The sequence below is a fragment of the Trichogramma pretiosum genome, unplaced genomic scaffold (genome assembly GCF_000599845.2).
Source record: "Trichogramma pretiosum strain Unisexual culture from Peru unplaced genomic scaffold, Tpre_2.0 scaffold59, whole genome shotgun sequence".
NCBI classification, from domain to species: Eukaryota; Metazoa; Arthropoda; class Insecta; order Hymenoptera; family Trichogrammatidae; genus Trichogramma; species Trichogramma pretiosum.
The window spans coordinates 22,467-49,153 of NW_019641668.1; the positions used below are offsets into that span (position 1 = coordinate 22,467).

At 40.8% G+C, this 26,687-nt stretch overlaps 4 protein-coding genes across 10 annotated transcripts; 1 reads left to right on the forward strand and 3 right to left on the reverse strand.

The window, feature by feature from the left end:
- Nucleotides 1-6,354: 6,354 nt before the first annotated feature.
- LOC106654796 (bax inhibitor 1) lies at nt 6,355-8,884 on the reverse strand. The gene is made up of 4 exons (XM_014374819.2): nt 8,635-8,884; nt 8,138-8,436; nt 7,113-7,438; nt 6,355-6,647 (listed from the first exon to the last, which is right to left on the reverse strand). Exons 1-4 carry the CDS (start codon nt 8,679-8,681, stop codon nt 6,621-6,623), a joined length of 699 nt encoding a protein of 232 aa, XP_014230305.1. The 5' UTR covers nt 8,682-8,884; the 3' UTR covers nt 6,355-6,620.
- A 3,265-nt stretch (nt 8,885-12,149) lies between these two features.
- LOC106654515 (kelch-like protein 10) lies at nt 12,150-15,295 on the reverse strand. Its single transcript, XM_023460351.1, has 6 exons — nt 15,021-15,295; nt 14,369-14,932; nt 13,961-14,276; nt 13,273-13,895; nt 12,681-13,214; nt 12,150-12,568 (listed from the first exon to the last, which is right to left on the reverse strand). Exons 2-6 carry the CDS (start codon nt 14,752-14,754, stop codon nt 12,301-12,303), a joined length of 2,127 nt encoding a protein of 708 aa, XP_023316119.1. The 5' UTR covers nt 14,755-14,932; nt 15,021-15,295; the 3' UTR covers nt 12,150-12,300.
- Nucleotides 15,296-15,394: 99 nt separating this feature from the next.
- On the reverse strand, nt 15,395-17,951 carry LOC106654675 (mitochondrial basic amino acids transporter-like). Its single transcript, XM_014374644.2, has 3 exons — nt 17,280-17,951; nt 17,078-17,205; nt 15,395-16,559 (listed from the first exon to the last, which is right to left on the reverse strand). Exons 1-3 carry the CDS (start codon nt 17,311-17,313, stop codon nt 15,576-15,578), a joined length of 1,146 nt encoding a protein of 381 aa, XP_014230130.1. The 5' UTR covers nt 17,314-17,951; the 3' UTR covers nt 15,395-15,575.
- Nucleotides 17,952-19,830: 1,879 nt separating this feature from the next.
- LOC106654885 (maltase A2-like) lies at nt 19,831-26,679 on the forward strand. Of its 7 annotated transcripts, none has more exons than XM_014374988.2 (8): nt 19,831-20,028; nt 21,252-21,397; nt 21,833-22,040; nt 22,639-22,778; nt 23,274-23,467; nt 23,532-24,489; nt 24,880-25,148; nt 25,217-26,679. In XM_014374988.2, the coding sequence occupies exons 2-8, from the start codon at nt 21,314-21,316 to the stop codon at nt 25,440-25,442; spliced, it is 2,079 nt and encodes a 692-aa protein (XP_014230474.1). In that variant the 5' UTR covers nt 19,831-20,028; nt 21,252-21,313; the 3' UTR covers nt 25,443-26,679. The 7 variants fall into 7 exon arrangements, with proteins under 7 accessions (XP_014230474.1, XP_014230481.1, XP_014230473.1 ...); XM_014374987.1 differs by lacking the exon at nt 19,831-20,028 and adding an exon at nt 20,036-20,379; XM_014374990.2 differs by lacking the exon at nt 19,831-20,028 and adding an exon at nt 20,467-20,719.
- The last annotated feature ends 8 nt before the right edge of the window (nt 26,680-26,687 follow it).

The following is a 26,687-nucleotide window of genomic DNA, read 5'->3' on the forward strand; positions in this document are numbered from 1 at the left end:
AATTTTGAGCGTGTGTTTTGCTCCCGAGGTAGTTGAATTGATGAATTTTGAGCGTGTGTTTTGCTCCCGAGGTAGTTGAATTGATGAATTTTGAGCGTGTGTTTGGCTCCCGAGTAGATAATTCAAGTGTAGATGAACGTGAGTGCATCTTCGGTATTTTAGAGTAATTAATGTGCATGAATTCTAGAGTAATTATGTGACAGGAGTCGGTTAGTGTAGTCGATATTACAAGTCGTAGAGAATACGAATAATCGAGTTTTTGCCGTAAGCCGCCATAATGAAAAGATTTGAGAGCGTTCTTTAGCCGTTGAGATTCGCAGAAATCAGATGAGACAGGAGAACGCATGTGGTGGTCGTTGCCGCGCGAATGTATGGCGCTGCCGCTGAGAGACGAACGCATGTGAGTAGGCGAGTTGAAACACGCAGAGTTTTAGAACACCGAGATTGACGCGGTGCTGCGACGCAACGCGAGCATAGCCATTCGCAATCGTGCCCTCGCTGTGTACAGATCGCTCTGTGTTTTTCGTATAACCTAATCTGATTTCAAAATTACGTTCAGCCTTTATTTTATTCAAGTAGTATTTAGCCTGTAAGTTGTTTGAGCCTTAAATTATATTTGGCAATATAGTTTTTAATTGTATTTTCACAAATTCATATATTATTTGAGCCCTTATCGAGAGTGTATTTCAAGTTTACGCCATCCGGTAAATTCATTGTGGCGAAACAAGCAAGTGGAGATATACGCGAATCTTCGAGCCTTTCAATTGTACAGCCGAAAAAGTATTTGCATCCTTGCAAATAGTGTGCGTGAAATTTATAATCAAGTGTTATAACGTGAAATAAGTGTGATCAGTAGTGCGTGCCCGAGTAAATTTCGTTTGAGTCGCGAGTACTTGTAGCTCCCGTAAATCATTTGTGTTAGTTAGCCATTGTAAAATCAATCATGGAGGCTTACAACCGACAGATGACCACGTTGATGCAACTTTCGCGCGAGAATCGTATGGTGAAACGCGAAATTTGTCAGATGGACGTCGCGAATATCTGTGATGAGTTGAGCCGACGACAGTGTAGTACGCTGGGGCCGATACGGATGCTGCAAGAACGTCTACTACGTGCGCGCTTACGAGACGACCCACGATATTGTGACGCAGTGCCGTGGTTTGATACTGACGTTATCTCTAGCGACACCGAACCCGCCGTATTGTCGCATCTGAGTGAGAGATCGGGAAATGACGCGAATGAGCTTGTGCACGGTGACGAAACGAGTTCGGAAGACGAAGGACCTACTGTTATGGTTGGCGAGGCAGAAGTACATGTCCCGCACGACAAGTCATTCGAGCCATCGGATTCGGTCGTAACAAAATCGAGACGCGAACACGCCGAGCCAAATGCATCATTGCCTGTACCGTCATTTCGAGCCAAGCCTAACCTCTTGAGTCCGGTGCCGACAAAGGACGTGCCTCCGCGAGTAATTATTCATAAAGAGATATTGAAATCTTTGCGTACGCAAGATTACCATCTCACGATAGCGGAGCGAGTAAGTGAGCAGAGAACGAGTATTCGATCGACTAGAGCCGCCGGCAATGTTCTGAGTAAGCCGAGTACTAGTAACTCGTCTAGAAAGTCAATTTTGAAGCCGCAAACTAATAATACACTACTGAAGCCCTTTATAAAGAATGAGCCCAATCAAATCGAGCCATCGGTAGAATCGCACACTGAATCTGACACAGATGACGAGCCTACTGTGTGGCATACGCCTCACCTGGAATGGCCTGAAAATTGCCGTGATTATGCAGACAAAGGTGTAACAAGTAATATTAATTCGCCCCGAGATTTTGACCGTGGAAATTCGTCTGCTATAAAGCCTAGATTTGCGCCGATATTCAAGCCGCGCACTTGTGATGACAGTACCCCGCGAACTTCTCACAATACGAATGCGTCGTTTACAGCCAAGTCGAATCCGTTTGGCAAACAAAACCAAACACTGCCAGAAAGAAGCCGAGTACATTATTATCAGACGAATAGACTCCTCGGTTATATGTCTGATGAAGCTGAAGAGCAACCTTGTTCGCGACCACGCGAACTTGAATATTCTGCCGGTAAATTGAGAAGTTGCAAGCCAGTTGAGCCGGTAGTTGATACTCGTCGTGCTTCATTCGATCACGGTGGTGTATCAGGTAAAATTCAAGCCGTCAAGTCACTAAAAACTTGGAACCTGAAGTTCTCTGGCGAGGAAAAAGACGAGGACGCCGAAGACTTCCTTGACCGATTAAATAAGTGTGTGTATAATTCGGGTCTTGTTGCCGCAGACATTTTGAGTGCATTGCCGTGTATACTATCGAAGCGAGCTCTTCGTTGGTGGCACACAATTGAAAATCGAGTAAATAGTTGGGGACAGTTCGAAGATAAATTTAAACATCAATTTATCGGAAAATATGATTATTGGGATTTGATGGACGATTTGCAAAAGCGAACCCAAGCCAAAGGAGAACGTATCTCGTCGTACTTATCGTGTTTCCAGTACATCGTTTCACGTTTTTCCAGACCTCCATCAGAGGAGGAATTATTGAATATTGCTTATCGAAATTTATTGCCGGAATATCGCCACTCTATGGCCGATAAAGTAATTGAGACGTTTGAGCAGTTAGAACATTTGGGCCATTTATGGGAGCGTAAGAAAAATTTAGATATGCGCTATGTTCCACCTGCACCTGCTGAGCAAATGTATGTACCAGGAGGAGCGTACAATCCATAGCGACAGCATCAAGTTGAACGTGATTGATTATTGAGACGAATATTTATAATGCCGATGCCTTGAGGAAGTTTCAGCCAACGTAGAGCCAAGATTCAAAGCACGGCTCTTGAATTCAGAGTCGAAGCGCTATATCGAGCCATACTCATGTATCAGCACGTATAATCATTTACTGGTTGTTCTGAGCAGGTAATTTATAAAGCCAACACTTCAAGGCTAGGATCACTATAATGGAAATGCCATCCGGCCCACTGGACATAGGGAATTGTCACCAGCCCTCGACCGAAGAAGGACATAATCTGATGAGTTGCGCCCAATGGAGGTAAACTCGAAGTTCTGGATAATCAAGCCTGATTGGACGACCATCGACGACCGAATCGCTTGGCTACAACGACAGCTGGTTTTCAAGGCCAACGATCTAACCTTGTGATGCCTCGCAATGCCGGAGAGTGCTCCAATCTCGAAAGTACTTTTATCAGAGAATATTCCAAATCCGGAGGCACTCGGAAGATACTCTTCGAGCCGGCCGAAGTATATAGTGATGGAGATCGGACGATCAAAGTACTCCGACTGACTGGCCGTTCATCGACTGCAAAATTATGAGGATGGACGATACCATGCCTTGCTGGCCGAGTGCTGCAGGATCTTTTTAAATACCACATCAGACCAATGCATCGCCACTACGCCAGTCATGAGCTTCCAAAGGAAGGACTATGCTGTTAATTATCGTCAAGCCGAAAGTGTAGCAGAACATCTGTCAACATCGCTGTCATCCTTGAAGCAGTCGAGCTCACCGTCATCGCCAGGCAAGCTAAAACTTCCAGAATATTCAAGAGCGCATACGAGGCCAGTTTCTTCCTTCGAGCAGAGCCAGGATGAGAAGATTGAAATCCTAATTTTAAGATAGCCTAAGAAGTTGTAAATTTATTAGCCGTATTGTTATTGTGTTTTTAGCCGCCAATGTAAGTCGAGCCCAGTGATATTTCCCTTTTGTATTGTGGTATTTCAGACATGAAAATTATGTAAATATTTCAAGTCTTGGGGGGAGGTATGTGACACTGTGGACCAGTGCACGCAGACTCTTATGTGTAGTTCGTAGGCACGACAGCAGCGCCTCGTCGCTTTTGCGTATCGAGTCGAGACTTGCCTCGCTCTCTCGTTGTTGGGACGTCGAAGTGTGCGGACGTGCACGGAGATGCAGAGACACGTAAGAATTGAGCCTGAGTTTTTGAGCCACGGATCGTTGTAAAATGTGAGATTCAGGAGAGTAGAGCAATTAGATTTAATCATTTAGCCGATTATGTGAATAATTAATTGTAAGTTTGGAATATGTGTATGCGAGATGCGTCTATGAGTGATTTTAGCCGTAATGTATGCGTGTGTCAATGCTGTGACGAGTGTAGATTAGTAAAGTCGTATAGAAAGACAGTTCATTTTGTAACGTTGAGAAAATAAAATAGTCTTTGTTTTAGCCGTATATCTGCGTTTTTCCCGATCATTTTCACAACCCTGTCCCGGCAGATGAAGCCCACGACCGTTGGAATAAGCAAAGGGTCTTTCACATGAGAAGGGAAAAGAAAATTTCCCCTCTACGACTCTGCACCGGGAAGCAGTGTCGCAAATGAACGAATGACTGAAGTCCCAGTACAGGTTTTTACCTATCACTTTAGGTGTTACACTTAAGAGGGTCTGGCAGCTCGATTTTGACTCAAACCTATTCAAAATATGTATGACTTTAAATTAAAAAATATTTCCAAGAAAACTAAAAAAAAATCATCTCGATACGATCAAAATTGACGGAGATCTAAGAATCTTCAACCTATTATATTTACAAAGATATCGATGCGACAGTTACCTGTTTCTATTTATTTTTTGTGGGGTCTTATTTCTTTTGCGTTTTCTGGCACGTAATGTTTTTTAAAAAAGTATTTAAGCGATTCAATAGTATGAACGAACCATGTGAGCTATACCCAGTTGAAAAAAATTGCATGGATATCCACGAGGATTAGACATGGATAGCATACGCAGATCGGACAACGATTCCACGTGGATCATACATGGATGGACAAAAATTCTAAGTTGGTGGTTTTTCAACTCTTCGAGGACCTTGGACTTGTTTTGCGAGCTCGCTCCAAGTATCCGCGAGGTAATGTCGGTGAATCGTAGTGGAATTTAATTTCTCCACGGTGATAATTGATTAATCCACGAGGATTTTTGCGAAAATCGTCGTGGGTTGATAAAAAATATGCGTAGGTATTATGTCAATCCTCGCGGTTTACTTACATAGGCAATTTATTTAATCCACGTGGTATTAATGCCTGACCCTCGAGAAATCTATGTATGATCCGCGTGGAATCGGTGTGATAATCAACGCGGATATCCATGCAATTTTTTTCAACTGAGTAGTGTTCAGGTCGTGTGCGGTGTGCACTATTTTATATGGATCATCAATGGGTTATCAACAGGATCTCAAAGGAAAGATTGAACCACTTGTCCTTCTCGAGTTTTATAATGGATATTAAAAAAAAAATAAAGTGGAAAAAAATTCTTGATGTTTCTTTAAGGCGACCCATGGGTCAAATCACCTCAGTACTTTTTGCTTGTTTTTTGAAACTTGAAAAATAAAAAGTTCCTGAAGTTGCCTGCTTTAATTACATCAGCTACCTGCAGCAGTGCACCAGATCATCGAAATCCGAGTCGTCTTTTAAACCTTCCTTTGATTTAGATCACTTAAAAATCATCACCAAAAACCTAGGACTTGGCGTCGACCTTGGAAATCTTCCTGACAGAAGTTTTCATTTTTACGGTTCCGTTTTTCCTAACGCTCCCCCACGAAGATGAAGGTTTCTAGGAAAGTTTTAGAGTGAAAGAACATCTCGTACTTTAATTTGGTTCTCTTTTATAGCTATAGTTATAATTTCCAAATCCATAAATCACCAAAAAAAAGAATTGATCTAGAAATTGGGGTACAAACTTTGGCTCGATTATACATAAGTGAATAATAAATTTGGTTGGACTTTTAAGTAGATTCCAATTGAATCCATTTACATTTTCAGGTGGAAATTTTTCAACAAAGAGATGTAATGTTACAAACTAGCAGCTAACTAAGAATTTAAACTTGCATGTAGTAGTTGACCGATCATAATGGTGTGAGAATCCTTTCCAACGTCATTAAACGGACTAAGAATCTGATACAGAAATTCAGTACTTACCCAATAAATTTCCCGTATTGGGAAGTCATGAATGTATAGGTACACATCACGTGTTATTTTTCTTGGTTTTGTAGAACATGTTTACCCTCTCTACCTCTCACATTACTTTCCGATACCCTGTAAGCTTACCATGATGGACTGCCATTAAGTCACTATGTCACTGACACAGTGTGGAAGTCATAGAAATGGTGGTTTGACAGCACTAAGGGTTCATTAGATGTAAAACAGTTTGGTTTTAAATTCGTCTCATAAGAACTAGTGGAATAGGGTAAAATCCACCATGCCCTATTCCTTTAGTTCTAATGTAAATTAACATTGAACGCGTAGAGGCGCTGCAGTATCATATACTCCTCAATTACTTGAACACATGAGAATAATATGATGTATCAATTAATTTTTAATAACATTTATTAGAATTACAGAAAAGAAGTCACAATCGAGACTTAATATAAACCTTGGCGAAGGCTTATCATATTTTATTTTTAAAGATTTAACAAAAATTTGTTTATAATTTTCTCCAGAAAGCAATATAGATTATTGATATAATCATTTTTTGTCTTTTAATAAGATTATCTAAACCGCTTCGACAAATAGTAAATAAGTAATTAATAGTTAAATTTCTTATATCCATTGGTACATTTTTTCACTCCAGTTTGTTACTGTTTACGTTTTTTGTCTTCTTGCTGGAAAAAGTTAATCATCATTTAAAATTTATCTTCCACAAATATCAATAATTTTAATTACGATTGAAAAAACAAAGGCACTACTTGAACTTTGCGATGCCGATTCAGGGACAGGGACTATATACTATAACAATGTATCTATAGGGCATTTTCCAATTGTCACAAAATGGTTACTTTACTTTTTTGCTTGGTGGCATAACAATCTAGGTTTCTCCAAGTGACCATTTTGTGATAATTGGAAAATATCCTATAATATTTCTTTAATCTCGTAAGCCTGAAGACTCCTTTTGAATAAATCTATATTTTGAATAAATCTATATCTATATAATCTATATTTCGAGTATGAACTCGAATAAAAATTTACGCAATATTGGGGTACATTATTGTATGTAAAATCCTTGAAAGAATGTTTGAATCAGTATCCCATAGCCTAAGTCGTCTCCTTGTAAAAGTACAAACACAAACCTTTTTTGTAAGAAGAATCAGTAGGTGTCGAAATACATGAACTAAGTCGAGGAATAAGTCAAGAGCATGAGCGATAAAATCTTTGTTACCCATGCGATTTTTCTCAATAATGTGTTGAGTATCATAAATAATATATCCACACATTAGCATCAGACCAATGTATAAATTAAGTTGATAAATCAAATTTGATCTAAAGAAAAGATTTGCTAATGAAAAGAACATTAGTAAGTTCATAGCACTGATTAATATTCCTCCTAAATAGAGCCATTGGCCTCGTTCGGACAAAAGTGATGATATACTGAAGGAAACAAAAAGTACTGAAGTACCTGAAAAACCATTTAATTTCATCAGAATATACATTCATTTACATAGTATATTTTATTTTTACTACAAAATAAAAGTGTGTATTGAAAAAGTTGACCAATTTAGAGTTATATAATTAAAATAACTATTTTAATTAAACCTGTTAATGTTACATCAATTGTTCACCTATGACTTTATTAAAGAAATTGATTTTTAAAAGAAGCATAACTTTTAGGTGTGTAAGTTTTCATTTCAATTTGTTTTAAATTGTAATTAAAATCTTTTTTATGGCATACCCAAATCTGAGAAAAATTTATTTTTCATTCCTATAACAATATATATTATGCAGTAAAATAATTATTCAAAAAATTAAAGTTTTAAGCCTAATGGGTTAGCTATAATGAGAGTTCTGAATATTACCAACTATAAAAATTTTTTTACTTCATTTTATGCAATAACCCATTAAAGCAAAAGTAAACTATTGTATGAAACTTAGTTCTTTGTTTTATTATATGGTTTAAACTAAGCATAAAATCTCAAGTGTGAAAGGAATGTACCGTAAATGATTGGAACTTACTTAGCTTGCAATAATTATACAGTGCTGATTTCTACTTTACTTTAGAATATATACTTTGACATTAAATTACTTCATAGAAATTAATTTTGTACTCTATGTTTACCTGTGTTACTCAATTTACTATATTAGAAAGGAATAAACTTACCAATAAGAGCTGTCATAACAATGCTTGGATCTATAGCAATAACAACACTTAATAATGGACCAAGTCCTATCCCAGTGAAAAATGAAAATCCTAAGAAATATCCTAGGCGTAGGGAGTGATTTTTCCCATTATCAGGTGTAAGGACTAAGGCAATAAGAAGTCCAAAAGCCAAACATGTTGTCAAAAAACTGGCTTGAAAGATTGCATGTAAATGAACATAAGCTCCAAATGCAGCTGATAAAGTAGACAATGAAAGGCATCCATACACATTTTTTAAATGCTTTCGTACTGGACTTTCCCTGAAATATAATATAATAATATAAATAATGTAAATTTGACATGCATTGATTTTAGGAAGCTTAATTTTGAGATTATTAGAACAATACACATAAAGACATGTATACACACACACACACACACTCTGTGATAACGATAAGACATTTATCCTTATTGATTTTAAAGTAAATAATATGCTTGAACTAAAATTAGATACTCACAATTTATTGGTAAATGAGTTCATAAAAGAATCAATAGTAGGTGCCATATTACTGCAATAATTTTTCTTGACTTAGTTTTCGATTAATCTTTTCAAAACTCTTGAATCAGAATATGAGAAGATATTTGATGGTAAAAACAATTACGTTCAATCCTGAGGAATATTTGAGATATTTTGCACGATAATGAAAAGTTTGTTCTACAAAATACTGATATTAATAAGTAGAAAGGAATGAGGCATCAATACGCAGTTATCATACTATACGATAGTGAAGCGACATATAGTGTCACGTTTACGAAACATAGTACGAGGGTACGTTTTCCACTGCTATGATGCGCTGGCCCACGCTGAAGACGGAAAACCGAGTGATGCTGCTGTTGGGAAATGTGTAGTAGAAATTTTTATGCCAAGCCAATTATTGTTTTTTTTTATTTTTATTTTTATGCAGCTCTCAATAACCTCACTTTAGTAGCCGAATTAATGTCAGATACAGGGTCAAAACATCTTCATTAACTAATTGCAAGTGAAGGGACAGAAGTTTTTCAACGAAACTTTTTCTACAAGAACATATTTGAATATAGAGAATCTTGACCATATCAGATACCTGAAAAAAATTTTCTATTGATTTTTAAAAATTTATTTAATATTACTCGGCTCCCAATAACAGCCTGTGTTGATGCCCGATCTCCTTCCGCCATCTTGGCATGAAAATTTCTATCCGCATTTCCCAATAAGATACTAAAATATGAAGTAATTTATTATCGTACTATCAACTGCCATGTTGAATTATAACGCAGTGCATGTGTTGAGTTCTCGTGTATCAAGGCTTATTAATTTTCCGCTTCTATAAAGATATTATGTATAACAAAGTGATCGATTCAAACTTAATTGATTCTTTGATTCAGGAAGAACAAATTGAACTCATATAAAAAAACGATCCTTGAGTCAATAACTCGACGGTCTGGTAATGATTACTATAGAAAATCATTTATTACGAAAATTATTTTCTAATGACGTCAATAACGATTTTGCTGAAAAAAGAGCAAAAAAATATTTTAATATTTTAATATTTTAATGGTTCTAGTTAATTGTAACAATAACTGTTTTCAGATGATGAAATATGATTGATAAAAAATAGAATTTTCGTTGAAAATTATTTCGCTCTCTTAACGCGGCCCCCAAGTAATGATCAGCAGGGTTGTAAATAATTAATAAGATAAATTAATTACATACTCGTTTAATTAACAATTACATTTCAATTGTTAATTGTGAACCGATACAATTAACAATTGAAATGTAATTGATAATTGTGAATAAATCCAATTAACAATTACAATTACAATTACAACAATTACAATTACAATAAAGTGTAATTTTGATTAACAATTAAAATGTAATTATTAATTGTGGATTGATTCAATGAACAATTATTATCAACTAGAAATTGTCAGATCTATATTGGTGGAAATCCACGTGAGCATCTGCATGAAATTTATGGAAAAATATCGATATGCATTTCAGTACATACGAATATATTGATTTATTTTACATTTAATATGGTTGCAATATTTCCTCGAGCCAAGATAATTGTACTTTTATTTTTAACACGGTGGAGATATACAATTCTCAAGCCAAGATATTGTTCATTTTGCATTGAATTTCATAGTTACCATTCATACTCGATCAAAGATCATCAGAAAAACCCAGTTTTAAACATTGAAAATTCTCCGAAGCTAAAGAAACGCCATCAGAATCCGTAAGAAGTTCGCTATGAGGTAAAACGTAATATTTTTGAGCTCAAGTTGGAGGTTTTCTTAATATTTTTTTAGGGGTGTGCGAGCTCTCGATTTTTTGAGTATTACTCGACTCAAACTCGGCTCGTCGAGCTCGAGTCGAGTTCGAATTGAGTCTGGAATACTCGAGTACTCGAGTTTTTGACTACTAAAAGATGCGATGATAAAACCATTATCACCCCTTGTGCATGGTCATAATTGCATTCGCAGCGGTATACAAGGTTTTGCATCGAACTTATGATCCGTTGTTGTTTTATTTGATTTTTAATTTAATTTTTCAATATTACTGATTTTCCCTTGAAACGTCGCTGTATAAAAGTATCTGTGTAATGGAACGGGACTATTTATACGACATATGTTACGACTTATGTATATAATAGATACGAATGTGCTTATATGACCACACAATTACAAAATGGATGATAATGCTCACTATATAGTTGCGTAGACCGAAACTCGAAAAACTTGAGTACTCGAAAAAAAATCGAGTTCGAGCCGAGTACTCGAAAAAAAAGTTCGGCTCGATCGAGCCGAGCTTTTTCGAGTACTCGTACACCCCTAATATTTTTAGTAGTTTTTTAGATTTTAGAGATTATTTTAGAGAGAGAGATTAGATTTTAGAGCATAGCTCATCAACGGTGGCAGTATCAGCACATCAAGCGACGAGGAGACGTCTTGCGCAAACAGCTTCTTCCCTCTGATATATTTTGAGCCTAATTAGTTATTTCGCCTTTTATTTAACCCCTCTCCATCCTCACCCCACGTAGCAGTATCAAAACTCTCTGAAAAAGTAACTGGCTATACTGTATCCGATAGGAAATTCCCTTATCTTTTCGATGGTATTATTAGATTTTCTGAAATATGCAATTTTCACTTTAATTGAATTGTGGCTGGATATTGGGAGATGAGTTACCTCGAGATGAGTGTGAATCGCACTCAGCGATAATGTCGAAGCTAGCTCGACGAGGCTCGAGCGCGATTCACGCTCAGTCTCGAGGCTGAATCGTGCTTAGTGCTGGTGATGAAACGAGCTCAGTAAAACTTGTGTTTGATTCGTTTTCAGAATTCGAGCGTGAAACATGGTCCAAAGTTTTTCCGTGTAGCCGGGACGTTTGTTTAACCCGACATATTCTTGTAAACTATCCAAGATAGATTGAAACGATTTTGTTATTATTTCTTCTTTAAAAAACAAAGAGATTGACGTATATAACTTGAAAATCCGTTCATTAGAAAAAAAGTTTTCCTATAATTAATACAAAATTCATTGGGATACCTCCTATTTTTAACTGTTAACATCAGTAATTTGGCTCGTATTATTGCGATTGAGCTCATCGATATCTCGTTGTGAATGTTATAACCTTAACAAAGATGTAGTACAGTTTTTTTTGTCAGTAAAATTGTCTATCTGGCAATTGATAGCCGTTTTTCAACATACTTTCATGACTGGGACGTACTATTCTGTTTGTTTATAAGCCTTTCTCATTGGGATATATTATGGCCGAAATATACGATTATTGTGAAGCGGCCATTGCATACATGAGCTTTTTTGTACACAAAATGTCATGAATATTTAGTTTTTCATTTGCATTTGTGCATCTTGCACAAAGATTTCAAATAAAAAGAGAAGTAAAGAGAATGGAAGAGGAAGGACACTTTTAACATGAAGTTGCAATCGTATGTTTATTGGTATTTTTGCATATTGTATGTGTGAAAATATAGGCAATTGTAAAAAGACAACCGAGTGAATCGTAAATCGGATAGGAAATAAGGTGTACGAGCACGAGTCGAGGAGTACACTCTCACGGCTGCAAATTTGGCTGTGTCGAAAGTGCGCGCGTTTGTCCTTCTTCGTGTACAATAAAAAAGTCGCGACGTCATCTTCTCTGGGACGAATTGAACTGGTATGCAGCGCGATTGCTGCCGCTCGACATCTGCTGCTGATGCTGCTGTTGCTGCTGCTGCTGCTGCTGCTGCTGTTGCTGCTGCTGCTTTCTCTGAGACTCGAGAGCCAGGAGTTTCTGTCGCTTCTCCTCCATCAGGTGCTCCCGGTGCTTGTGAATGTAGTCGTAGACGTTGGGCAGCACAGTGATTATGCTGGCCGACAGCGCCGAGCGTCGCATGTTGATGTCGGTAGCCTCGTACCTAAAAATCGTCATCATCGTCGTGAATCAAAAAAAAAAAAAAAAAAAAAAAAAAAAAAAAAAAGGAAGGAACGGGGGTAAAGAAAGAAAGCCGAAGGAAAGCAAGCTCGAACCACTCGTTGGTCTTCTCGTCGTAGCACTCGACGAAGTAGGTCGTGCAGGCGCCGTTGTAGCCGCCTATGACGAAGATCATGTCGTCGATTATCTCGATGGCGAAGTTGCTGCGCGGATTGTACATGTCGGGTATGCGGCTCCAGCTGTTGCTGGCCGGATTGTAGCGCTCGCCGCAGTACATGCGCGAGATGCCGTTGAAGCCGCCGATCGCGTAGACGTGGCCGTGATAGGCGATGCAGGAGACGCCCGAGCGACGCGAGCGCATCGGCGTGATCATGGTCCACTGGTTGCAGGCCGGGTCGTAGACCTCCGCGGACTTGAGGCACTCGCGGCCGTTGAAGCCCCCGGTCACGTAGATCTTGCCGTTGAGGCTGGTCGCGGAGGCGTCGCTGCGCTGCACGTTCATCGAGGCGATCAGGGACCACTGGTTGCGCCGGTAGTCGTAGCGCTCGGCCGTCTTCTGCCGATAGTTGCCGTCGAAGCCGCCCATCGCGTAGATTATGTCCTCGACCACGGCCACGGACACGTACGCCCTGCGACGACGATTCGGATGCACCCTCGTGTGCGGATAAACTCGATCGAAGCACCTACCTCCTGGCGTTCATGGGAGCGACCTCGCGCCAAGTCTTGGTGACGGCGTTGAAGCAGCGACAGCTGCTGAAGCAGGAGGCGCCGTCGTAGCCACCGATCACGTAGATGTTGTAGCCGAGGACGGCCGCGCCGTGATAGGCCCTCGGACCGTCCGGATCGACCTCCGGCACCTTGACCCAGCGGTCGGCCCTCGTGTCGTACGTCTCGATGATGTTGGTCGCGTCGCTGTCCACCCAGCCGCCGATCGTGAAGAGGATCTCGTGGGGGACTCGGGGCCGGGCGATCTCCGGGGTCGGCACCTCGCCGTCCTTCTGCGTGATCATCTCGAGGTCGTAGAGGAACTTGAGCGTCTCGATGATGATGGGCCGGCATGCCTCGTTGCCGGCCACGTACGGATGGTCCTTGACGTTCTCGAGGAAGAACTGCGTGTCGAGCAGGCCCAGCCTGATGTTGCGCATCAGCTCGACGATGTGGCACTTGCGATTGTCGGCGTCGTGATTGATCCAGCGCAGCACCAGCTCCCAGGCCGTCTCCTCGTTCTTCACGTTGAGCTCGTCCTCGCCGATGAGGACCGTCAGCTCGTCGATGGGCAGCATGACGATGTCGTTGTTGCGCTCCGACACCTGCGCCGATTCGTCCTTTTATTCCCCTTTCGAAAAAAAAAAACACTTTGCTCGCGGACGCGTACCTGAACGAAGTTGCGCAGGATGTAGCGACGCGCCGTCTTCTCCAGATTAGTGCAGAGATACTCGCGGGCGAACAGCATGACCCCGATGCAGTTCTCCGGCGACAGATTGAGCTTGAGGTAGTTGCAGCAGAGCTCGAGCACGCCGAAGATGCCGAGGTAGTCGGCCGTCGTGAGCAGCTGGCAGACGTTGTCCTGCTTGATGTCGAGGTCGCGCAGGTACGCGTACTCCAGCAGCAGCTCCATGATTTTGCTGTTCACGTTGGGGATGAGAAAGTCCGTCTTCTCCTTCGAGTTCAGGCTCGTCGTGAACAGGGTCCTACATTGTGATGTACGCGAAAATCATCGATGCGAATCCGTCTCTCGACGGCAGGTGTTTTGCGCGCAATCGTCGTAATTTGAAAAACAGACCTGAAGTAGGTGCTGCAGGCCGAGAGGATCGCCCTGTGTATCGGAAAGACGCCGCCGTCCTCGAGCCTGAGCACCGCGTCGCAGAGCAGATTGTTCTGCTGCATGTCGTAGAGCGACTGCATCGTCTGGACGCTCATGCAGCGATCGCTGCTGCTCAGCTGGTCGGAGAGGGGCGCGTCGAGATCGATGTTGGGCAGCAGCAGGCCGCACTTGTCGGCGTCCGAGCCGCTGGCCTCGACCAAGCCGGCCGAGGCCGAGGCGAGGATGCTGCTAGTGGTGGGAGCCCCGCTGTTACTCCGTTGTTGAGCAGCCGTCGAGGTGTTGTTATTGTTGTTGTTATCCACGCTGCTGGCGTTGCTGCCGCCGCTGACCTCGTCGATCTCCATGATGACGACGACGGCTCCTCCTCGCTCGGCCGACGAGGCCCGATCTCACCTGCGCCAATCGTTCTCTACTCGGCTCATGTAGCTCGTCGCTCGCGGGATGGCCGGTGGTAATTTTTTCGACGCTGATATGGTGAAACGATCGGTCGCACTGCCGAACACGACGACGGCGGTGCCCTTCCTGCTCGCCGAGGGGAAAAATCTTCATGTTACAATAGTTGCACGTGCCTCGCTTGGACTTATTTATTTACACACGATGACACACGCACAGGTCGATCCTAACCTGATTGACCGGTTGAAATGACGATGACGACGATGACGCTGTCTCTCGCGAAGGTTATAAGAATTTGAATTACACCGCCGAGCTCTTTGCCGAGCTTTTACACGATTGAAATTTTTCGTACGCGTCTATTGGATCGCGGTCGTCATGTGGGCGCTGGAATTTTTCTCTCCGGGTCCGGAATGGGGCGGGACGCGCGTCGGTGTACGTCGAGAATTTTGAGAAAACGCGAATGAAAGCACGCGGATGGGGGGAATCGATGTTCGCGAGTGATTTTGACGTTTGGACAAAATGAGCGTCGCGCCGGTGCTGCCCTATGCAAACATATGTTGTCGCGTCGAATTAAATTTATACACTGGAAAATTGAGCTCGAAAGCTCGATCGTTTCATGCTTTTGTATTTAAAAATAATCATTTTATGACAAAGTAATTTATCATTGCGTTACTTCGTACTGGCTTACTCGATAATATATGTATAAATATATAATATGTACATTTACAAAATAAGCGTGTTTTTAAAAGTACAATTAGAAAATAATCCAAGCTCAATAGTGTATAATTTCTCTCGTGCCCTCGAAGTGGCTGATCTCGTCGAAATGCGAATCGACGGAGGAGTAGTGTCCTCCACTCGTGCTCGACTGATGAGGCACCAGCGCCAGGCTCGTCTCGCCCAGTCGGTGCAGATAGGTCTCCATGGTGTCGCCGAACGACTTGAGCGACTGGTGCTTGCTGCCGCTGGCGCTGCTGCTCTCGCCGTAGCGGTCCAGAGTGCCGTTCCAGGACTTGGGCTTGAAGAGCTCGGGCAGCTGCACGGAGATCTTGGCGACGGATTGCTGCTGTTGCGACTGCGCGGAATCGTCCAACAGCCTCATGGTCCAGGTGACGACGGCGAAGGTCGCCGCGTTGGTCGGGAAGGCCCGGATGATGGTCGAGTTGAGGCCGCGCACCATGCAGATCCAGCCCTCGGCCTGGACGGACTTGCGGAAGCAGTCCAGAGCCCCGGAGTATCTGCCCTCGGTGTCGGCCTGCAGCCGCGACTTCACCACGTCCAGGGGATAGGAGACGATCCAGGACACGGTGCCGGCCGTGCCGCCCGCCAGCAGCATGTGCGGCGTCGATATCCGCCGGTCGGACTTGGTCAGCGCCTCGTACGTGGCGAAGTACACGCCGAAGCTCGGTATCTCGCGGGCCAGGGTGATCCCGAGGCCGCCGAACACGCCGCGAAAGCCCTCGCTGCGGTAGATGTGTCTCAGGCACTGAGCTGGCCCGGCGTGTCTCAGACTATTGACCGAGCCGCCTTGAAGCTGAAGCCGCGTCTTGGCGAGCTCGATCGGACTGCAGACCGGAGCCTGGGCCATGCCCGCGGCGGCGCCGGCCAAAAAGTGGCTCGACAATCCATCGCCGAGCATCGAGCCCATCGGGCCCTCGTTCAGGTACTTGTGTGTCTGGCCGTAGACGCCGAAAATTATGGCGTTGACCACGGCTACACCGGCCATCGGTGATGACATGCCTCGATAAAGTCCGGATACCTGCAAAGATTTGACAATTTTCGGATTACAACGATTTCCTCCCCCGCTTAACTTATCGATCAAAGTTTCGCTACATTTGTTTTTTAATCACACTGGTGCAGTAGTGTTTCCTGTCGACGCGGCGGATATATGAGTATTAAGCGTGTAAAAAATATCGCTCGTAGTCTAAATTTCCGCATTGGATAAAAATACAAATCAACTGGTGCAAAAATACAAGATTGCTCAGTTCTGTAAATAATAATAAAAAATAAAAAGTTCACTCGGCGCAAGCTCGCGCAGCCCGTATATCGAGAGCTACTCGATACTGCAAATTACTTGTTTATAATTAATTTTTTCGATCGTCGGCATAATAATTCCGCTGAAAGGTTATCGCCTCTCTTCTTCCACGAGTAAGTATACCGAGAGTTTGTGTTTCGCTTTTCCGAGCATCGATCACTGTTTATCTCTTTCTCTTCTCTCGCTTCTCTCTCTTTCTCTCTCTCTCTCTCTCTCTTCTCCTATTTCTGCGAATAACTCACCGATTCTCTGGCTACAAGAGTGCGAAAACAATGCCATGTCCCGCGGTACTTGGGGATCCTGTGGTCTTGCGTCTGAATGTGAACCTTGACGGTATCAAGAGGATATCCAACCACAATACCTGCGCAACCTGCATCAAAAATTCGCAACGGGGGATGTTAATCGTTGAGCTTTTTACTGAGCGAGAGGTAATGTGAGACGTACCTCCGAGACAGCCAGCAAAAAAGTCCAGAGCCATCTTGACAGGACAATGTTGACGTAGTCGTAGGTCTTGTGTGAAGCTTGATGATGCTTGCAACAACGTCGAGGCACGAGAACTGCGTTATTGCAGTCCTTAATCACGGAATCCATGAAAATTGACAGCCACTGTCATGTGTGGATTCGACAACTTTTTATCGATCTATTTTCTCCTTTCGGCGTTTGTGTACTTTTTTTCAATTGCCTTTCTCAGCCATGTGAGACAATTGTATACTTATCGTCGCTCGTATGACAGTTTAACTGCCGAACTGTTTTTTTTTTTTTTTTAGAAAAAATCGAGAGCTCGACGTAACTACACCAGCGAGTGAATTTTGAAAAAATCTTTATCGCGTGCCAGGAATGACAATACGTGACATCGAGAAGCGGCGTCACGCGATGCACGAGTAATATTTACTATTATAAATTGATTCGATGCGAAAACTGTAAGTAGCCCGTTGCGCTAAAGATTCGATGGTTTACTGAGACGTCGGCCTGGGCTCGCATAATGTGCAAACGAGCGGAGCAAAGATCATCTCGCGCGGCGCCTTATCTGTGCGCCTCACATTTGATAATGCAGCTATATAGCGTATGTAATTTACATAAATTGCGCGCTCGGAGTTTCGCGCTCTACTCGGCTCAAGTTGTGAATTATTAGCCATGTGCAATGTTATAAGAATTGCTATCGGCGTATTATATGTATATACAGTTGATTTCCTTCGACGTCTTGACCATGTGCTCGTCACGTGGCGGCTTGTTATTTGTTTCCAATGTATATCATGTACCACGCTTCCGTTGCTCTCTTCTCCTCTTCTATTAATTCTTGTGTACCGATTAAAGTTAAGCAACTTAGTTTACCACAACAGAAGGCAACGATCCGATGCAGAGCGATATACTCCGCTCTTTAAATATAGCCTTCGAATTTTTGTTTTGGTCAAAAAATTTGGTTCGCATGATCCACTTCGATAAGCTTTCGAGTCGTTTGTATGATTTCGTCTTTCTAAAAATACGCTTATTGATAGAAAATATTAAACTCTCGTTCGGCGAGAGAGAATTTGCGGATCGCTTTGAATTATGTTATTTCACTTACTGAAGTTTGAACTTTGTCTAGATCGTACTTCCGATTCCGTTCGTTTTTTTCTTTTCACGTATCATCAATCGTTGCGACGATAAGGAGGGAGGCAACTGAAATTGCGATTTGCACCCTGTAAACTTCCAAGAAGATAGTGGCTATACGTAGTCGATCGTGCTCATGCATTGTGTACTAGCTTGCATATCGCAAGCTGTCTTCTATTCTGCGAATTGAATTTTATCTTGCAGAATTATAAGTGTCAAATTTAAACTGCATAATTCAAACATATACATTTTATTATAACTTGAAATATTGGTCTTGGTTGTCAACCACTTCCGGATTTTCATTTATAGATTTTAATTAAACTTGATTTTGAATTTCCTTCAATTTGATTGAAAAAATTGAAAAAATTCTATATACAGTTATATCGTTGAGAACGTTTTTAAAATACGAAAAAATCGGTTTCTCATGCGCCTGAATAGTTGCAAAAATACTCAACACACAATGAAAATACGGGAAAAAATTTTAACATAATGTTGTTTTTTAATCTTCCTATGACTATATCTTCGCGTTTAAGGCCCCAGTCGCAGCTTGGCATGCTGTTGGGCTTGAGGCTAGGCATGCAGAGGGCCTATAGTTTGGTATGGGCTTGGATCTGAAGCTAGCGTATGGTTAGGCTTGAGGCTGGACTTGGACCTGCGGCCAGCATGTCGTTGAACTTGAAATTGAACCATTATTAAACCGCGGTTGCAGCGGCGTTTTCGACTTTATAATATAGGAAAAAATAAAAGTTCATATAATTTTTATATCATCATACATGAGGGTAAAAGCTCAAATTCTCATCAATCGTTTTTGATAATTGACCAAAGTAAATTCTACTCAAAATCAAAGTTTTTATCTCTTTCAATTAAAAAAGTAAAAATAATTGTGAAAATAATTTCACATTATCGGTGTTTTCTCCCCGTGATTGCGTTTGGTGATAAAAAAGGCAGCAAAACCGGTAATGAAGATTCCTATTCCGCATCGAGCATTGCGCGCGTCGATTTAAGCGATAAAGCTCAAAGAGCTCTTATCATATTGATTTTTCCAAGAGCTTACGCGCTCATATCTGCCTTTATATTAGCGTAAAGCAACATTCAAGTTAAATATCAAACTAACTATAAAGCACGAGGAGCACAAGTATGCAATTAATGTGATACGGATTCGAGAAAACGAGCTTTCCCGCAAGCTCTGCATCTCGAGACTCGAAAAATATAGAACTAAGCTAAATTCAAGGTCCCAAAAAGCTTCTGCCGCCTATTGTTGTTACAATCTAGCGCAATAAGTTTCTTTAAAGCTACATAATGAAGCTAGAAAATGAAGCGCGTCCGCGAGAGCTACAATAACTCTGTTGGCAACGAGTGCGCCGCTGCAAGCGCACTCGGGCTTGCAAGCTTCGTATTATATTCGTGTATTCATGCGCTGTCTGCTGCTGCTGCTGCTGCTGCTGCAGCTACTGTTGCTGACTTCCGCTCTGTATAGCTGCAACCCTTGGCACGCACACGTCGCACACGCCTTCGAGTGCACTCGTTATCTACCGAGCTGTATCATATCCGCAGTTCTATGAGTCTCGCAGCTGTACACATTACAAGCCTACGATAACAAGGGGTAAATATTCATACATCAAAGCTCCAAGTCGAGCTTTTTGCTCGTTGCGTGCCCATCTCGGTGTGCGTGTGTGCGTATCTCTGTGTTTACTATTACAATCGAGTTGCGTCATACGAGCAATTTTCATTGCACATCGAGTCGAGTTATACGCGTCTCACGTGCTTCCACCAAGCGTTATACGATCCATCCCAGAGTCACGTGGTGTAATATAATGTACTTTGGCTGCTGCTGCTTCTGCTATGCTCGTTCACTGCTGCTGCTGCTGCTGCTGCTGCTGCCTGGCACTTTAGCGCGCAGTCGCATTTCGCCCGCGCCCATATAGACCGACTCGACGCACACGACTTCTCAAACGTACGTATGCATATATGTAGCTGATAGCCGTAGTCGCAGAGAGCATATGCGCGCGTGTCGAAAAAGCCAGAGTCAGTTCGCGTGTACTTGCACTCGTGAGCGGTACCTTATAAATATATAGTATACGTTGATCGTTCGAGCTTTCGCGTACGAGCTTTACCTCGACGGATAAGCTCGCGAGAGACTCGTATCTCCTCTTGGCAGCAGCCCCCCGCGCGACTGCTGCGCAAGCATGTGTTTCGTTCTCTAGCTTGTATGCGGACACGACGCTCGTTGGCCTTATCTATTTCTATTAAAAATCGATCGTACGTAGAAAACCCGCTCGACTGTGACGGATCAGGTGTGTAGTATAGCTGCACATAGAAGAAAATATTACGTTTTACTGTACTACGTGCGCTGTATGTGTTTTCCAGTGTGTGCAGGTGCATAATTCAATTCGCGGCACAGTAGTTCATTGAGGCATAAATATGGCTTGAAACGATTGTTCATTAAAGGTCACTGACATACAATTTTCCTCGCTTTACGCACTGTTATCGAAGCCCAACGAATTTTTGTTTTCTTTTATTTATAAACGTCAAGTTTGTTTGTACACGGACGGTGCTATAATTACACGTGGATATAGCATCGTAAAAATTTACTTTTTTAAAAATATCGCTTATCCCCGCCTTCGCATTTGGCTATACTCCAGAAATTTGAAAAATTCCATGACAGTATTTTCAGTGATTAATGAACAAATAATAAGGACTCTCTCTCGCACACCTGGCATAATGCCAATAAATTATTATTCAAAAATCATTCGTGATCGATCATCATCGTCATTCCTCCCATCATTTATGACAATCAGTTAAATATTTAAAACTTATCGTTTGCAGTCTCGTTGACGTTTTCAAATTGTGAAACTCTATAAGACAATAACTTCGTTCGGCCTTTCGAAATGAGTGGCCCAAAAGATAGACGCTCGTCTGGGTCCGTATCCGAATCTTCTGCCGCACAGAATCTTATTCAACATGATCAACAGGTTCGTGTGAGCGTGTTTGTGTGTATGTGTGTGACTCGATAAAACTGCTGATCCATTTTTTTTTTCTTTTTTAAAGCCTATTGATGGAGTGAGTTGGCGAAGAGCCAAAATTGAATAACACGATTTTTGTGATAAAAACGCGTACGTCTAATAAAGTTGCACGATGCAGTAATATCTTTTCAAATTTATGCTGCACGTAAAAGTTTTATAACAACTCTATTACTCCCTGAAAGTTTACTTCGCATGATGTATCAATATTGTTACTCTAGGATGACGCAATAACATTGAACACATTTAACGAGCTCGTAGATTTGAAAAATTTTAAATCGGTGCAACTAAACTACTTTAAATATAAAAAATAGCACATCTTTCAAATGCAAATAAATTTAATTGTGTATCAATCATTTTTTCTCAATTTTATCAAATAATTCGTAGGAGAAAGAAAGATCCGATTACCCGCTTTTGGTGCCGAAAGCGCAGCTGAAACATCACATACGCCATAAGCTCTCCGACGCTGTGGACAATAACAAAAGTCAAATGTACGAGGTGCACGCGGCCGACGATACGATGACAAATATCAACACAGAAGACGGCCTTGCTTTCTTGAACATTGTCAATAGCTCGTGCAAGCCTTTACACGATGGTAAGCCTATTTGCTGTATTCGCAATACATTTACTCTTATTACTTCTTTTCACGCGCAATTAGAGAGAAGCAGAGTCAAAATAAAATCGTGCGGTTTTAGTCGGTCAAGTTTTTGGTTGCATTAAACTTTCGTACTTATGTTTGAATAAAAAAGTTGAAAGAATGACTTACTTATTTTCAGTACATTTTTTCTTTGCGCAATATAGTATTTCTTCGTTAAGATACCCAACGTCGAATTCAAATGATACAGCTTTAAGATCACAGGCATATTTCCGCTCGGCTCAAATGTCAACGAAAGGGCTATTATTTCATCTCTGTTTTAAAAACGTTACGTATACACAAATAGTCGATCGGACTAATACTGCACGTTGATATAAAAGTGCCGCGTCGAAATGATGCGAATTACTCGCAACGATTGATTTGTAATATAATTGACCTTGTGCAGTCAAACGGTCGGCAAAAAGATGCTTCGCATACATGCATGCACATCGCGATCATGATCACGACTTGCGGATCGCCCGAAACGACTTATTAATCGTGTCGTCGATCAAAAATAGAATTGTCTGAAACGAAAGGAAAAAATAAAATTTTTTTTCAGAACCAAGCTCGCGAGACCCGATGGTCGAGACGAGCAGCAACAGCGGCAGCAGTAGCGATGCGAATGAACCTGTTTGCACACAACTGCTCACTCAATTAAATACTGCGTACACTCACTTAGCTCCAGATGCACAAGCTCTGGTGAGTTAGCAGTCTGTTGAACTTTTTTCCAAAATTATGGTAGAAATGCTCGACATTTTATGATTAGTTTTTGTCAAATCAAACAGTTTCTTGGTCATAAAATTGAGGAAATGAAATAAGAGTCCGACTTATAGCAATATTTTTACTTTGCCACTTGCAGATTCACAGATGTGAAGGCACTCGCCATCCAGTGACGAAGGCTTTAAGTTGTATCACCGCATACAAAAACTCATCTTAATTTTTTGAAATAGTTTAATTGTAATTTTTAAATCATTTTAAATGTCCTTAATATTTCTATTGTAATTGTACCTGAAAATTGTCAAAAAATAAGCCAATTAATGGCAATGTATTTTGAAACATTTTAAATAGTCATTTTGTGGTCGCGAAGACGTTATTAATGTCAAGCATTTTTACCAGGGGAAATAAATCTCAACTTATTAAACAACTCATTCAAATAAGTACTATGCAAACCATTGATCTCAAATTATTTTTCAGTTTTCTAATCAAGATATTGGAGGTATAGCTCCACTCACTGGAATACAACTAGTTGTTCCAAAACCACCAAAGAATTACGCTTTCACGAGCTGGAATTGGCCTATTATTAGAAAAACGTTCTTTTGGTCCTTAATGTCAATATTTGCCGGAAGTATTGCATTCGCCATTGGAATCATTGCAACTATGCCGAAGAGGTAACCAGTCAATGAATCCCATAATCGTAAGCACATAATTGTAAAAATATATTTCTTCTTACAGCTGCGATCCAGCTGTCGAGTGGTGGCAAGGTAGCTTTTTCTACGAAATCTTTCCTGCTTCCTATCAAGACTCTTACCAAAACGATGGAATTGGTGACTTAAACGGAATTGCCCATAGACTGGATTACTTGGACAGTCTTGGTGTACGCGTCGTTCGCTTAAATCCTATATTTAAATCTCAAAAGTATCCATTGGACTTTATGGAAGCTCAAAGTTTGACTGAAATCGATCCGATTCTCGGATCTTTTCGCGATTTCCAAAACTTGATCGCGGCTGTGCACGATAAAAAGATGTCGCTGGTTCTCGACTTACCACTGCATCCGTACGTGAAAGATTTCGGGGACGAACCGGTGAACTACACTTTCACCGATCGGCTGAAACGAGATATTATGGCTTCTTCCGATTTACCATCCTCGGATGAGACAATGAGATCCTTATTATCTGCTCCAAGCAAACTCGAAACCGTATTAAAGTCTGTACCAGAAGAGAGAAATCTTTTGGAAAATCATCCTGTAACCAAAGCACTCGAATTCTGGAAAGAACAAGGCGTCGATGGTTTCTACCTCAAAGGATTAGAACGATACACTGACGAGATAAATTTCTCAGTATTATTAAGGTACTGGAAGGGCTTACTGGGTCCAAAAAGGATACTCATGTGCAGCCAGAATGCTTTGGATACCGCTCAAGGCCTCGCGAAGAAGAGCATCTTGAATCGAATGGACCTGATCGACGTGACGTTGAGGGTCGCCAATGGAACTCGGAGCATCAAAAATCAAATTTCCAAAGTTTTGAAGGGCCCGCTGTTTCAAAAAGCTGGTAATCCTTGGGTCCACTGGTCGACAGGTAGCGTTGACACGCCCAGATTAGCCTCGGTCTTGAAAATGGCCAATGCCAGTCTAGCCGTTGCCATCATGGGAATGATGTTACCTGGTACTCCCAGTGTTTTCTACGGAGATGAGGTATTTTTGTTACATTATTACTCTGGTTTAAATACCCAACATTAATAATAGCCATTAATTGATTTGTTTTTGGCGATTTTTCTAATACAATCGTGTTAAAAATATTCGGAGCATACAAAATGATTATTTAAGTACTTCAAAAAATTAAAATCAGTTTTCAACCACTTTCCTTACAATAATACCACTTTAAGCCTTCACCACTAGATGGCCAGTACTTTCACATCTGTGAATCTGCAAGTGGTAAAGTAAAAATAATTGCATATAAAATTGGATTTTGGTCGTAATTATATGATCATTCAATTCTATTTTTAACTGACCATAAGCTGTTGAGCATAAGATTAATTTATTTATCGACGTCCAAGTAATACAATAACCAATTTTGATGCACAGGTTGGACTGTTAAATGCCGAAGAAAAAATGGATCAAAATCTGGCACATCTGAGCCATTTGGTACCAATGCGCTGGGACAATCAAAATGAAAACGATCAAGCCTTCACAAAAGCACTCAAAAATCCCTGGATACCTGCCTCTGCCAAACCTGCAGATTCAAATTTGACCGGGCTGTTGTCAAAAATGTCAGAACTACGATCAAAAACCACAACTATCTACGTCAAAGCAATTCTAAAGAATAAAGAAGCTATCGCCAACGGCGACGTGAGGTATGTCGTCGATAAAAGCAAATGAGTGGATTGGCACCAACATAATTGCAATTGTTATCGATCGACAGGTACTCTGCGAACGAGATCATCGTCATCGAGAGGTGGTATCCACGCAGAAACACGTACGTTTTTGTGGCGAATCTCGGAGTCGGTACTCAGACCAAAGATCTATCCACCCTGTATTACGGGGGCCACGTGGTGGTCGGATCGGACAACAAACTCGAACAAAACATATACTTCAGGGAACTGACCATCCCTGCCGGGGAGGCCTTCGTGATCAAGCTCGATAAATGAAATACTCCCACTCGCAGCATGGAGATGTACTTTTGGGAAATGGTACTTATTTGACTCGATTAACCCTGATACCGTTTGTGTTGCATCGTGTAAACGAATTGGATATTTGTAATTCAACCTCCCGTTGATTTTAATAGTTCTATCGATTGATCGAGTACATAAGTGCGAGAGATTTTTACGTATATTTTTTTACCAAGTATTTTCTATTCATATAAAGAGAACGTATAATCTAAAAAATTCCATCGTTTACTTGGATGTAAAAAATAGTTTTTGTATTAGTATTTAAGAATACGAAAATTAGAATTTGTTTCTATGTATGGTAAGAAATTTTTTGAATACCACCGGTAAAGTGATCAAGTGTGGCTAAGATTATCACACACACACTTTGCATTCAATGTACAAAATAAATTCTTCATGATTGTCATTAATATAATTCTAAAGTTTTTCTCTAATGAATGCATGGAGTTTCTAAATTCTTATGTGATTTCTTTCTTGATTTTTTATAACTTTTACGCGCATATTCAACACTATTTTATAATTTACTTTTACATAATTTTCAATTTTGAAATTATTAAAATTTTCTATTGTCGAGCTATTAAAAAATTACAACTATGTACATTGTCATGAAAAGAACGTTTTACAGCCTAACATAGACCGATGACTGAGTTGGCTCACAATGCGAGTTGGCTCAATAATGCAAATTCTTACTTAGTAATTCAATTTCGTATTCTCTTTTACACTTATTTATACAAGTTATACGTATTTCAATGCATTTTAATGCTCTCACAATGTTCTAAAACAAAGTTTAGTCACTTATCTTTAGTATTCAATATTGAATTGTGTATTCAATTTTTTGTATCTTTTTAATAATTATCTACGATGTAAATAGTATCTGTATAATACAATATTTCACTTGGTATTATTCAAGTTCAGTATGAAAAATTGATGAACTTTTCAAGTATTCTTCATAAATTAATCAAGATGACTTGATAATTGTTTTAAAAATTCTAGAACTATCAATTAAAATTTTAAACATATAACAATACCTTAAGTCTTAATAGCGATAGATGTATACGAGTTCAATTCACGGTTTGCTTTTGGGAGTCTAAAAATTGTACATTTGTATGTGCATGTCAAAAAATATAAATATTTCAAATGTTCTTTTTTACTTCATCAAAAAATTTATTAGATGGATCAAAAAGCGATACTGCTGAAAATAATTAATCAAATCGTTCAATTATTCGA

Coding starts and splice junctions, on each gene's coding strand:
- LOC106654796 (XM_014374819.2), bottom strand. CDS start 8,681: ATGGCACCTACTATTGATTCTTTTATGAACTCATTTACCAATAAATT. Junction 7,439..8,137: donor TGTTATGACAGCTCTTATTG/GTAAGTTTATTC, acceptor ATGGTTTTTCAG/GTACTTCAGTACTTTTTGTT. Junction 6,648..7,112: donor TGATTCTTCTTACAAAAAAG/GTTTGTGTTTGT, acceptor AACTTTTTCCAG/CAAGAAGACAAAAAACGTAA.
- LOC106654515 (XM_023460351.1), bottom strand. CDS start 14,754: ATGGAGATCGACGAGGTCAGCGGCGGCAGCAACGCCAGCAGCGTGGAT. Junction 13,896..13,960: donor TCCTGCGCAACTTCGTTCAG/GTACGCGTCCGC, acceptor GAATCGGCGCAG/GTGTCGGAGCGCAACAACGA. Junction 13,215..13,272: donor GCTCCCATGAACGCCAGGAG/GTAGGTGCTTCG, acceptor TCGTCGTCGCAG/GGCGTACGTGTCCGTGGCCG.
- LOC106654675 (XM_014374644.2), bottom strand. CDS start 17,313: ATGGCTCTGGACTTTTTTGCTGGCTGTCTCGGAG. Junction 17,206..17,279: donor TTTTGCTGGCTGTCTCGGAG/GTACGTCTCACA, acceptor TTTTTGATGCAG/GTTGCGCAGGTATTGTGGTT. Junction 16,560..17,077: donor CTCTTGTAGCCAGAGAATCG/GTGAGTTATTCG, acceptor AAATCTTTGCAG/GTATCCGGACTTTATCGAGG.
- LOC106654885 (XM_014374988.2), top strand. CDS start 21,314: ATGAGTGGCCCAAAAGATAGACGCTCGTCTGGGTCCGTATCCGAATCT. Junction 21,398..21,832: donor TTATTCAACATGATCAACAG/GTTCGTGTGAGC, acceptor AATAATTCGTAG/GAGAAAGAAAGATCCGATTA. Junction 22,041..22,638: donor GTGCAAGCCTTTACACGATG/GTAAGCCTATTT, acceptor ATTTTTTTTCAG/AACCAAGCTCGCGAGACCCG.